Source organism: Leptinotarsa decemlineata, unplaced genomic scaffold (assembly GCF_025532065.1).
Source record: "Leptinotarsa decemlineata unplaced genomic scaffold, Ldec_3_MD MMD2_tig00001393_RagTag_RagTag, whole genome shotgun sequence".
NCBI classification, from domain to species: domain Eukaryota; kingdom Metazoa; phylum Arthropoda; class Insecta; order Coleoptera; family Chrysomelidae; genus Leptinotarsa; species Leptinotarsa decemlineata.
The window spans coordinates 10,522,798-10,535,475 of NW_027412562.1; the positions used below are offsets into that span (position 1 = coordinate 10,522,798).

At 34.6% G+C, this 12,678-nt stretch overlaps 1 protein-coding gene across 1 annotated transcript; it reads left to right on the forward strand.

The window, feature by feature from the left end:
• The first annotated feature begins 174 nt into the window (after positions 1-174).
• Positions 175-4,143, forward strand: LOC141482562 (uncharacterized). Its single transcript, XM_074176052.1, has 2 exons — positions 175-1,430; positions 2,214-4,143. Exons 1-2 carry the CDS (start codon positions 175-177, stop codon positions 4,141-4,143), a joined length of 3,186 nt encoding a protein of 1,061 aa, XP_074032153.1.
• Positions 4,144-12,678: the final 8,535 nt, after the last annotated feature.

The following is a 12,678-nucleotide window of genomic DNA, read 5'->3' on the forward strand; positions in this document are numbered from 1 at the left end:
TGTTAAGAATATACGTTTATGTTGTTGAACTTTTGTATAGTAACACGTTTTTGCCAAATAAAATCAGTGTAAATGATTCACGCCGTTTATTTAACATGGTAGCAGAGCGTGGTTGGCAAAACGAGTAGAAATTGCAGTAAAAGAATAGTTGCACAAGAAACAGAAAGAAAGAAAATGGCGGACAAAAAAGATGATATCTCTCTGCCGGTATTCGATGGAAAAGACTGGGCCAAATGGAAATTTAGATTGTTGTTAACACTGGAGACTAAAAATTGCAAGGAAGTATTAAATAATGAAATACCGGAAGGTACAGGAAGTACGGCAGCAAGTATTGAACAGTGGAAGAAATCTGATGTAAAAGCTAGGTCCATAATAGTACAAGGGGTTAGCAATGCACAACTAGAACTAATAATAAACGAAAAAACAGCAGCAGACATGTTGAAAAAATTGAATGCAATATATGAACCCTCATCAACGGCACTGAAACTACTTGCCAAGAGGAAATTGCTGGGCTTAAAAATGAAACAAGAAGATGACCCTCAGGATTTTATAACAGTATTTGAAAGGCATATAAATGAATTGAAGAATACTGGAGAAATTATTGAGGAAGAGGATCAATTAAATTATCTATTGTTAGCTTTACCAGATTCATGCAGTACGATAATAGATATCATTGATGCACTAGCTCCAACCCAAAGAACTGTTGAATACGTTAAGTCAAAGCTGTTAATAGATTTCAAAAGGAATAATACAGAAGAGCACAAAAATACAAGTCAAGGCCATGTTTTCAACTCACAAGCTTCTAGCTCTAACAGATATGAAGAACACTTCCAGAGAAAAGAAACTGAACAGAAATGTTACAGATGTGGACGTCCCGGGCATATTAAACGCTACTGCAGAAGTTTTGGAAACAGAGGTAGATATAGAGGAAGCCCAAGTTATAGAGGTAATTATAGAGGAGGAAGAAGAAAATCAGCAGGAAATTCAGCGGAGGTTAACGAGAATCATAGATCAGAAGAAAATTGCTTCCAGGTGATGCTAACGAAGTCAGAAAAAGAAGAACCGAAATTTGTTGATGATAACAAAATAACCTGGTTGTTAGATAGTGGCTGCAGCGACCATATTGTAAATACCGATAAGTACTTTTCAGAAGTTAAAGGGCTAGATAGAGATATAAATATTAAGGTAGGTGATGGATATATTATTAAAGCTCTTGCTGTAGGAACCATTGTTGTAAATTTTAAAGTAGGTAACAGTGAAATTAAAACTGTAATAAATAATTGCTATTTTGCTCCTGACATGAATAAAAATTTGTTGAGCATGTCAAAAATTACAGATAATAATCACAAAATATGGGCCCAAGAAAATTACTTAGAAATTATTAATAAACAGAACAAGGTTATCGCTAGAGCTAAGAAGAAACAAAACCTGTACGAGTTATCCGGTAATGTAGAATTCAATTTAATTTCCAACAATTCTGTTATTCTAAATGAAAAAGAAAAGTGGCATAAGAAATTAGGTCATGTCAATTTTGATTTCTTGTCAAACATGTGTAAGAAACAAGTATGTGATGGGTTACCAAATTTCTTAGAGAAAGAAAACATTAAATGTGAAATTTGTATAACCTCAAAAATGGCAAATTTGAAATTTCATAATAACAGAAGAAGAGCTAATGATTTATGTGAAATTATACATACTGATGTAAACGGCCCCATAAATCAAGAAGGCTATGGAGGTGAAAAATACTTTGTAACTTTCATTGATGATTTTAGTAGATTAGTTATAGTATACTGTATAAGGTCAAAAGATGAAGTCTTTGATTGCTTTGAAAGATATTCATTATTAGTTCAAAATCAAACGGGAAAACGAATTAAAGAAATTAGGTGTGATCGGGGAACCGAATATCTAAATAAAAAGTTTTGCGAGTTTGCTAAAAAAAACGGTATATGGTTGAGACCAAGTCCTAGTTACACTCATGAATTAAACGGGGTAGCTGAGAGATATAACCGCACCCTCATGAATAGCGCGAGGTGTTTATTAACTGATGCAAAATTAGATAAAAAATATTGGCCAGAATGTGTTAGAACAGCTGCCTATTTGAGCAATAGGGTAATAAAACAAAATAATTTTGACAAAACTCCTTTTGAAATATTTATGGGCAGAAAACCTGATGTATCTAATCTGAAATTATATGGTAGTACTGTTTTTCTTAGAATAACTGATACAAAAAGAAATAAACTGGAACCTAAGTCTGAAAAAGGTACTTTGATAGGTTACTGTGATATGGGTTATCGCATCTTAGTAAATAACAAAATAGTTGAGAGTAGGCATGTTAAATTTATTGAACAAGGTGAGAGATACATAAGAATAACAAAAGAGAATGAAAGTGATGAAAAAGAAAATGAAAGTAGTGCAAAAGAGAATGAAAGTACTTTGATACGAAATGGATGTGATGGTAACGAATCAGACATGTACGACAACTCTAGTGGAGAGGAAATGGATCTAAATAACAGAGAACCTGAGAATATGACTGAAGGTGTGACAAATGAGGTACTGAAGAGAATCAGAAAGAAACCAGTATGGCATGATGATTATGTTATAGATGCACATTGTTCAAATGTAGTAGTTCCGAATACTTTCTCTGAAGCAGTAAAATCAAACGAAAGGGTTTATTGGCAAAAGGCCATGGAAAATGAGTTGAGCAGCCTACACAAAAATAAAACATGGACACTGGTAGATATAAGTTCAGTACCAGATGGTAATAAAATTATTCAAGCCAAGTGGATATTTAAAGTAAAGCCAAATAATCTTTTCAAAGCAAGATTAGTGGCCCTTGGATATCAACAACCAAGAGAACTAGAGGAAGAAGTCTACTCACCAGTGGCAAGGATGCCTACACTTAAATCCTTATTGTCAGTAGCATGTAGTAAAGGTTGGCATATAGAACAAATGGATGTTCAAACAGCCTTTCTGAATGGCAAAATAAATTCGGAAGTGTATATTTACCAACCTGAAGGTTTTGAAAAAAATGAGAATATGGTCTGTCTATTGAACAAAGCTCTGTATGGGTTGCGCAAGAGCCCTAGAACATGGTATGATTGTTTTCATGAATACATGGTAACGAAAAAATTTGTTTGTTCAAAGTACGATTCCTGTTTATATATTAAAGATGTGGGAGAAAAATCTGTATATGTCATTTTGTATGTTGATGACTTATTGTTGTGCAGTCCTGATCAAGCAGAGTTGAAATGTATAAAAGAAGAGCTGAATAAGAGATTTGAAATGAAAGATTTTGGCAAAATAAAAAACTATTTAGGCATTGACATTGATTATGATAGAGACAAGAAATACATGAGATTGAGTCAAACGAAATATATCGAGTGTATTGCAAGAACATATAACGTCATAGAAAGCAAAAGTTATCGTACACCACTTGAAATAAATTTAAAATTAGAGGCAGCGGAAACTTGCCCAGTGGAAATTCCATATAGAAACTTGATAGGCGCATTATTGTATATTAGTCAGGGAACCCGTCCAGATATCTCATATGCGGTAAACTATTTGAGCGGTTTTCAAAATAACTATTCAAACACTCATTTTAAATATGCTCTTAGAGTTTTAAAGTATCTATATTCAACAAAAAATCTAATGCTAAATTTTAACTCGTTATGTGAAGTACATGTTGATTGTTATGTAGATGCTGATTGGGCAAGCGATATTGTTGACCGTAAATCAAGAAGTGGTATTATAGTTAGAGTATTAGGAAATCCAGTTCTGTGGATCTCTAGAAAACAGAAAGTCGTTACTAGATCCTCATGTCACGCTGAATATATTGCTTTGGCAGAAGCAACAGATGAGGTACTGTTTCTAATAGGTATTGCAAAAGATCTGTCTTTAAATGTAAGCGAACCAGTTGAAATTTTTGAAGATAATTCTTCAGCAAAACATTTGGCTAATAATGGAAATTTTTCTAAAAATAGTAAACATATAGATGTTGGATACCATTATGTTCATGATTATGTTAAAAAAGAGATCATTAAAGTGTCAAAGATTTCATCTGAAGAACAGTTGGCTGATATATTAACAAAAGCCTTAAGTTTTGTTAGGTTTGAAAAACTAAGAAAGTTGTTAAGTGTGTATTAATATAATATAGGAACTTATTTATACGAGTTATGTATTAAGAACATTTATATTCATGATATGATTCAAAAAGAAAGGAGGTGTGTTAAATAATAGTTCTTTTCGAATCAGATTCTATGTCACCTGTCACTCCCGCCTGATGTGTGTGTGTTTGACGGATGAAGATTAGTTATAAATAAGTATGGCCGAAACTGAATTCAAGATATTATTTTGATTGTTAAGAATATACGTTTATGTTGTTGAACTTTTGTATAGTAACACGTTTTTGCCAAATAAAATCAGTGTAAATGATTCACGCCGTTTATTTAACAATTTTATTCTGTACTACTTCCAACTATATATTTTTGGCTTTTGAATATCTGCAAAATGTTATTGAAAGATATAGTCTTCTTGATATTAACATTTTTTGGGATATGGAAAAACACTGAAACAACTACTCTTAGGGTAAAGAAAAGACAAGTGGTTTTGTCCACACTGCCATAATTTATTTGCTACTTCATGCATACGACTGTCCTAAAATTATTAATCATTTTTTCATAACAATCATTCTTTTCTCAAATAAGGAAATTCTATGCTATCACACCTGGGCTGGTGTGATAATTATAGGCGGTAGAATAATTGTAAACTGTGGAATAATTATAGGCTGTTATGCAAATAGTGGAAACAAATATTAAAACTAATCTGGTGCCTTGGTAAGGCAAATAATTTTATGGAATCATAAACTAATAATGATGTAGTGTAATTCCAGATGAACAATAAAAATTATGTTGGAAGTGTCAAAATAAAATTTAAAAGAAAAATGGAAGTTCCCAACCTAAGTTAGAAAATAAGTATCACCTATTGGAATAATTCCAGTACTGTATGATTTCATTTTTCAGTAAGTTGCTTATATACAATGGGGACGTGAATAGTCCCCCTCTTAACTTTTCAGTTGGACAAGATATCAAGGTCGGACAAAATTTACGTAAAAAGGTATCACTTTTAATATTTACTAGCCATCCGCCCCGGTTCGGCACGGGTGCAATACCGATACTAAATATACATATAAACGCGTGCGATCGCTGCTAATCATAAAGTGCTATAGAGCGAAGCGCGACCTTCGATGCGCTATTAATAGGCAAGCACCGGCGGCTCCCCGGCCGGTATCGCTCCAACCGCTATGTCCCTGCATTTTAAATCTGTAATATCTTCGAAAATATTCATTAAAATTACATACTGTAAAGGTTATATTGATCTATATTAAATACACAATGTATTTAAGGTACTTCATTGAATAAGGATCAATGCGCTGTATTGCTTAAAATCGCTTCGTAAATAAGCCATTATTTCTCGAGGATTAAAAATAGTTATTATGGGTTTTCCCTAAGAGATAGACATATACAATCGCGGATTTTTTTTGTAGACCTTTCCAAGGTGTACAATACTGTAGTACATTATTTTGATCTATCTCGTACAGTTCAGCTAGAGATTGCAATGTAAGCGCAATAATGTGTTTATTCACGACATCACATTAGAAACCTCTGAAATTTTCAGTGTTTCTCTACTATATTATGGATGTAATATACATATAAACCGTCCTTTTGAATCACTCTATCCATTGAAAACCTGCATCAAAATCCGTTGCGTAGTTTTCAAGATTTAAGCATGCATAGCGACAGACAGCGGGAAGCGACTATACATGCCCCCCCTTTTTATTTTTTGAACAGGTCTACTCAAAAAATTTAAATTTCGGATAATGAAATCAATGCATGAATACTTTATTTTGAAGTGAAGTGACAGATGAAACTTTTAAGATGGCGACTGGGCGCCATCTGGGAAAAAAATTAAATGAAATGGGAGGTCTTGTGACACATAATTTTGAAGCTCCTGACGAATACTTCACGACCCTAGAATATGAAGTCAATATCTTCACCTACTACAAAATGGCCGAACATTTAATAATTTCCTGAACACATTAATATCGATATTTCTAGAAATATTCCTTTTTATCTGCCATGTGGCAATTCCAACAACCCGATAAGGTTTGTTAAGTTATTTTTTGTTTATAAAAACGACAAAAAATGTCAGTTCGACAATGAACATCATTGTTCAGTTAGAATATTCTCATTTAGTTTTCGGTGTTACTAGTAAAAAGGTACCACATCAACAATCTCTAAAATGGTCAATTCTTGTCCATTGGAAGAAAAAATTGATTTTCATTTATGGTGCGACACGTAACTTTCAAGAGACCGAAAGGATTTTCAATGAACGTTTTCCGAATCGTCCTATCTGTAGAAAATATTTGAAGGAACTTGTATCCAAATTCACAACTACCGGTAGTGTACATAACAAAAAGCCCCCAGGTCATCCGTCCATTCCGGAAGAACAGCAAGTGCAAATAATCGGTGAGATGGTAGTAAATCCTGAACAGTCTACTTATTCCGTCGCGAATGTTTGTGAGGTGTCTCCTTCCACTGTGTGGAGACTTTTGAAGAGGAATAGGTATCATCCATACAAAATTAAAATGGTACACCAATTAACTGAAGATGACCCTGATCGAAGAACAGAATTCTGCGAAATCATGACGGAAACCAGTGCAAGGCATTCTACCTATCTCCACAATATTTGTTTTAGTGACGAATGTACATTTTTTTTTAAACGACAATGTTCACAGACAAAATTGCCATTATTGGAGTGACATCAACCCTCACGTTATTTCTGGGAAACACATACCCAATATTCAGAAAAAATCAACGTTTAGGCAGGAATATTGGGAAACCATATTGTAGGACCTCTATTTATTGATCAAAATTCAATAGGGGAACTGTATTTAAATATACTGGAAACTACTGTTGACCCTCTCATCACTGAAATCGTCGAAACGAATCTTCCAACAAGATTGAGCACCACCACATTTGGATTCTATTTTTTCTGGTCATTGGATTTGCTGTCGAGGTCCTACAGAATAGCCAGCCCGCTCGTCAGGATTGACACCTTTGGACTGAATTTGCTTTAATATTGGATATACGGTAGAGAATAATAAATATTTGTAAAAGATATTGACGTTACTGTGGTCGAAAATGTTCGGCGTGAAATATTGGATAGGCTGTTCATATGTCAAGAAGTTCAGAGCAACCATTTCGAGCATCTTCTGAACTGACCTCAAGCTTATTACCTCATATTATGTAGTTAAATGCCAATGTATTCCTGCAATAAATAAAAGTTCCGCTATTTTGTAGTAGTTGAAGATATCAACATTATATTCTAGGGTTGTGAAGCATTCGCCAGGAGCTTCAAAAAGATGTGTCACAAGACCCCCCTTTCCATTTAATTTTTTTTCCAGTCGCCATCTTGAAAGTTTCATCTGTCAATTTCACTTCAAAATAAAGTATTCATGCATTAATTTCATTATTCCAAATTTCCATTTTTTGAGTTAACCCGTTCAAAAAATAAAAGGGGGGGGACATTAAAGAAAAGCACTGTATACTGTGTTAATAGGTTTGTTCTAGCAAGAAATTTCGGATGGTTTGAAGCTGGTGTTATGGACTGGCCAACTGCGCATGTACGCCGTGAGACTGGTTGAAAATAGTTTGGGATTCATTTCCTGCTAGAACGTTTATGTGTTGATAAATGTCAATTGTCAAATTGTCATTTAAACTGACTTATTAGTTGGAAATTTGAAATTTATATTTTGTGCAGCGAAAAGTGAAGGTGAAAACCGATAAAAATGAACATATTGAATTGGCTTGAATAGTCATCGGCTTGGTCAAAATGGAAAAGTTCAAAATAGAAGAAATGTTAAAATTGGAAAAAGAAAAGTTATAAATTAGAAAGAAGAGAAATGAATTATTAGAAACAAGAAATAATTTGCTCAGACAAATGAGCAAAAATAAGAATTCAGATGTTGATAAATATTCTGAATTCAATGTTAGTATGGGGGATTTAGTTTGATATCTTATGTCATACATAGGGTTCCTGTTATGTGATTTTATATAGAAAGAAGTTATTCGTTTATGTGTTAGGACGAGTACTTTACGACCTGATTAACAACCCGTTAAAATAATCAGTGCTGGGGCTGTGCTGTCTCTCTAGCAAATGACAGGATGTGGTGTCATTCTCAGCACCGATTACTTTAATTGACTCTTAATCCGGTCGTAAAGTACCCACCCTTGAGCAAATTATATTTTTATACTGTTTTGAAAGTCATTCTTATTTTACCTGAATGGATGTTTATTTAACTTATGCCAAACAATGAAGTGAACATCAACAAACAGAAATATTACAACTTTATTGCTATCTTCAAACTTGTCAAGCTACAAAATTTCTGTGGTCTGCAGCATCTCTATTGATGTGATTATCTTCATCCTCTTCCTCATGGTGATGAAACAGCATTTCGGCAAGTTCCTCATCATTGGATGATTCAGAATTATTTCCCCAATTTGATTCAGAGCTTGATGACACTGATGACATTTCGGCTAATCCTACCTGTAATAATGGAGTTGAATAGTTGATGCATAATTGAAAATCACCAAATGCTTGCTTGATTTTCATTCAAAACATAAAATCATTTTACTCACCTGAATTTCCAAACGCAAATATGAAAAAATTGACAGTTTTGAGGATTGCCGTTCTATAAAAAACAAGATTTTTAAACCAATTATCAGGCCACTAAATATTTCTATTTTGGTTTCTCATTTCTTTAGTACATAACATAACCAACAAATCCATATTCCAAAATCATAACAAACGTGATATCGGATCACTCGATCACTCCGAATATTTGCGCATGTCACAAACTGAAAATCCTTACGAATTCCTCTGGACTACTTCGACAGTTCTCATACAGTTTGCAAACTGGATTTCGTCTTCGCTAGAACATGCGACTATTAGTTCGAATCCTGGATTTGCTTTGCTAGAACGCCTCTATTCGTATGCGCATGCTTCGTACGATTCCGTATCGTTTGAAATCGCTGCTAGAACAAACCTATATCAATCGTCGTCGAGAGAGCGATACCAACTTTTGTTTCTGCGAAAAAACGTAAATATATAATTTCAAAGTGTTGGATAAAGGATTGAAATACTTATCAAATGAGGCATCACCAACTCCCTCTTCCCTTCTCCCTATCTGAAAAAATAGTTGGTAGCACCCTCTCGGCAACAAGTGATGCAACATTATAGACTTACTAGGGGGCTGTGTAAGGAACTGCTATTTCCAACTGAAGGACGAGTTCTTTACGCAAGATGAAGGATTGCCAATGGAATCGCCACTTTCACTAATTATAGCCAACATATATATGGAGTGGTTTAAAACTTTGGCCATTGAAGAAGCCCCGAGTCTAGTTGAGATACGTTGACGATTCCTTCATAGTATGGAATTATGGAAATACAGAACTAGACACCTTTTTGAAAGCACATCAATAGCCTAAAACATTCCATCACCTTCACAATGGAGAAGGAAATCCACAACGAATTGCGTATTGGAGACCAACACTAAGTAGGAAACATCTGTATACCGAAAACCCACTTACACTGGACAGTATCTGAATCACGCTAACCACCAACAATCTACCAAAAGAGGAATCATCAAGACTCTGGTGGATCGTGCTTTCGGGCTTTGTAACAAGAAGGTAGGTCCCAAGACATCATAAAAAAATATCTTCAACAGAATGGTTACTTCAAAGTGATGGTGGAACAGATTTTGGCTGGAAGACAGCACATGGAAGCCTCAGCCTCACATGGAAGAGAAGCCGTCACAGCCAGTGCTTGCCCTTCCCTACGTCAGAGGATCGTCGGAAAGGATAAGAAGAATTGGATCCAACTAAAACATCAGAACCTGCTTCAGATCCGGAAACACCATCCGTAGCAGCCTCACGAAAACCAGGCCACCAAATGCGGACTGCGATTCCAATAATTAGATTTACCGGATACCCTGTGGGTGCGGCAAATCCTATATCGGTGAAACTAAGGGGCCATTGAAAGTCCGCATTGCCGAGCACAAGAAAAATACACAGCGAGGAGAATCCAGGAAATCGGTAATAGCAGAGCATGTTTTGACTCATAACCATAATATTAAGTGATCCCAAGCTGAGATCCACATAAAGAAACAATGGTTTAAGAGGAAGTTTAAAGAAGCTGCATATATATTGTCCAACGACGCATTCAGCCAAGCTATAGTAGAGATACCCAACATATGGAAACCTTCAATCAAGCGGGAAAACGATCAACTCCTGCTAACCGGTGAAGCGGAAAGAGGGAAGAGGAGATAGGTGAAAGCGTTCAAATAACCCATAAAATAATCACCTCTCGGAGTAAGTCCAGTCATCACCTGTTGACGATTGTGGATAGTAACAATCGATACGTACTGGTGTACGTTTTAATTACGATAGAGCTACTGTGATATATTTCAAATAAAGTTTGTGGAGATTAATTCGCAAGGTGTAGTTTATGAAATTACTATGGATCTTCATCAAGTAACGGCCGAATCAATCATAAAATCTTTTGTTTTGCTGGAAACCGTTAGCATTCTTTGTTATGACACTTTTTTTTCGTTATATTATTTTTGTTACATTACATCACAGGTTTTTTTAATCTTGATTGTGTTTTGGGCTAATTAGTTTTAGTGTTTATCATCCATAGGAATTATTCACTATTAGCCCCCCCTGCCCTGTTTTATCTTTTTAGGACGTGTTTGTCATGAATCAGCATTCTCCAACCAAACAGACTCAAGACAATTTCAGGAAATAATAAAACATTATTACATCAAAAGTTTGTAACAGATGAAAAATTGAAATGATGTTGCAAAGGAAGATGATGAGAAATGCTTTCTAAAATTTCACCAGTGGCCATATTTGGAGTGGTAACATAGTGTAGTCAGAAATTGTAGGGCACAGTGGAACATTTGTTGAAAGATTCACTGTTATCAGGTGATCCTTATTATCATGTCTGTATGGAACATATTCAAAGAATATATGTTGAATTCACTGCACAAAGTTATTAAAAGATAAGAGGTATGGGTGATTAAATTGAAGCCAAGACATGAATAATTCATTCATTCATTCTAGACTTCTAGACATTACTTTGCTTTCTTCTATCCTTGGGTCAGTGTACTGATTTTCCTACTGGGCGTAAAGTTGGAGCATGTACATTGGGTTCGATGACGTCACGATCTGAAAAATTAGCAAAGCAAAAATTTTGTAGCATATTCTACATAATGATATTATTGTAACTATATGGCATATATGTTTCTGAATTTGATATTTTTCCTGGTGATGGCCGTTCTATCATTTAGTATTTTGTTAAATTGATCTTCTGACTGATAATGACAATATGTCTATTTATGATTATTTGAATTGAAAAGTAAATATTTTTTGAAGAGATTAGTTTTTGTAAAAGAAGCTTTTTGGCAAGCCAAAAATAAGTTTTTTGTTGACTTTTCTGGGTATTTTAAGGTTCTACAATCTGTCAAAGAAGTTTGATATAAATCGAATCGAGAAAAAATCAGCAAGATATTGACGACGGAGGCGGAGTAGGACAAGTTACTGATAATCATTATTGGCATTTTTTATGAAAACCCCTTCAAATTCACAGAGTTATATACCGGGGTGAACTATAAAGTTTTTTTTTCTACACATTTTATTACAATTTGTATTTGGTGGAAGGTAAAAATCCCAAGAAAAGTTGATGAAAACTCTGATTTCCTCCTCAAAAATTAAATTTTGTTCAATATCCAAAAATAAGCTTTTCCAAAAATTGATTATTTGTTCTGATCTTTCGCGTGTTATTGTGATGGCATGTTTCATGAAGCTGTAATTTAGATTACTAGGTATATTTTGTTTTAATTGTAGTAGCATTATTAAGATTCAGTAAATGTTCTATTTTATAGTATACTTTTTGTGTCCTTGTAAGTTTTGTCCTCATGCAACTTCAAATTTAATTTTGTCACTGATCAATTGATCATGGTCTAGGTCGGAATTTGACTAAAAATTATGGGGGGATAGAGGTAAGGAGAACCGTCTCTGTGTGTGAAAAAGATTCCATTAAAATGTGCTAATATAAGTGGCGCTACAGTAGCAACAGAGTACCTAAAATTTTAAAAAGGCGCTGAAAGTTATAAGAATAGGATAGAGAAATAAATAAGGACGAAAGAATTTCCATCTAGTTATGGCACACTTTTCAAAATAAGAATAAAATGAAAACTGAAGTTTCATAATCAATTGTTTGCTTATCATTTATCAACTCTGGTTCAATATAACATTTAGGAAGTAATAGGTACATAAGTAAAATGCGCGAATTACAGTTGAAAAAGTAGAGAAAAAATTTTCATATCATACCCTGTGCCTACGCTAGCGCCATTTTGGATGGTTTTTGAAGTTATTCACTGCTGAAAGTTGGACACTCTTTCTAGCTTCCTCCCATATGAGACGGTTCTCCTTAGCTCTACCCTCCATAGTAAAAAGCAGACCCGTAGAACCAGATATAGCCCCTGTCAATTAGGCAACCACTGATATTCCGCTGGCATATCTATATCAGCGAGTACGTCCCTGGTCGGCGCAGGTACCA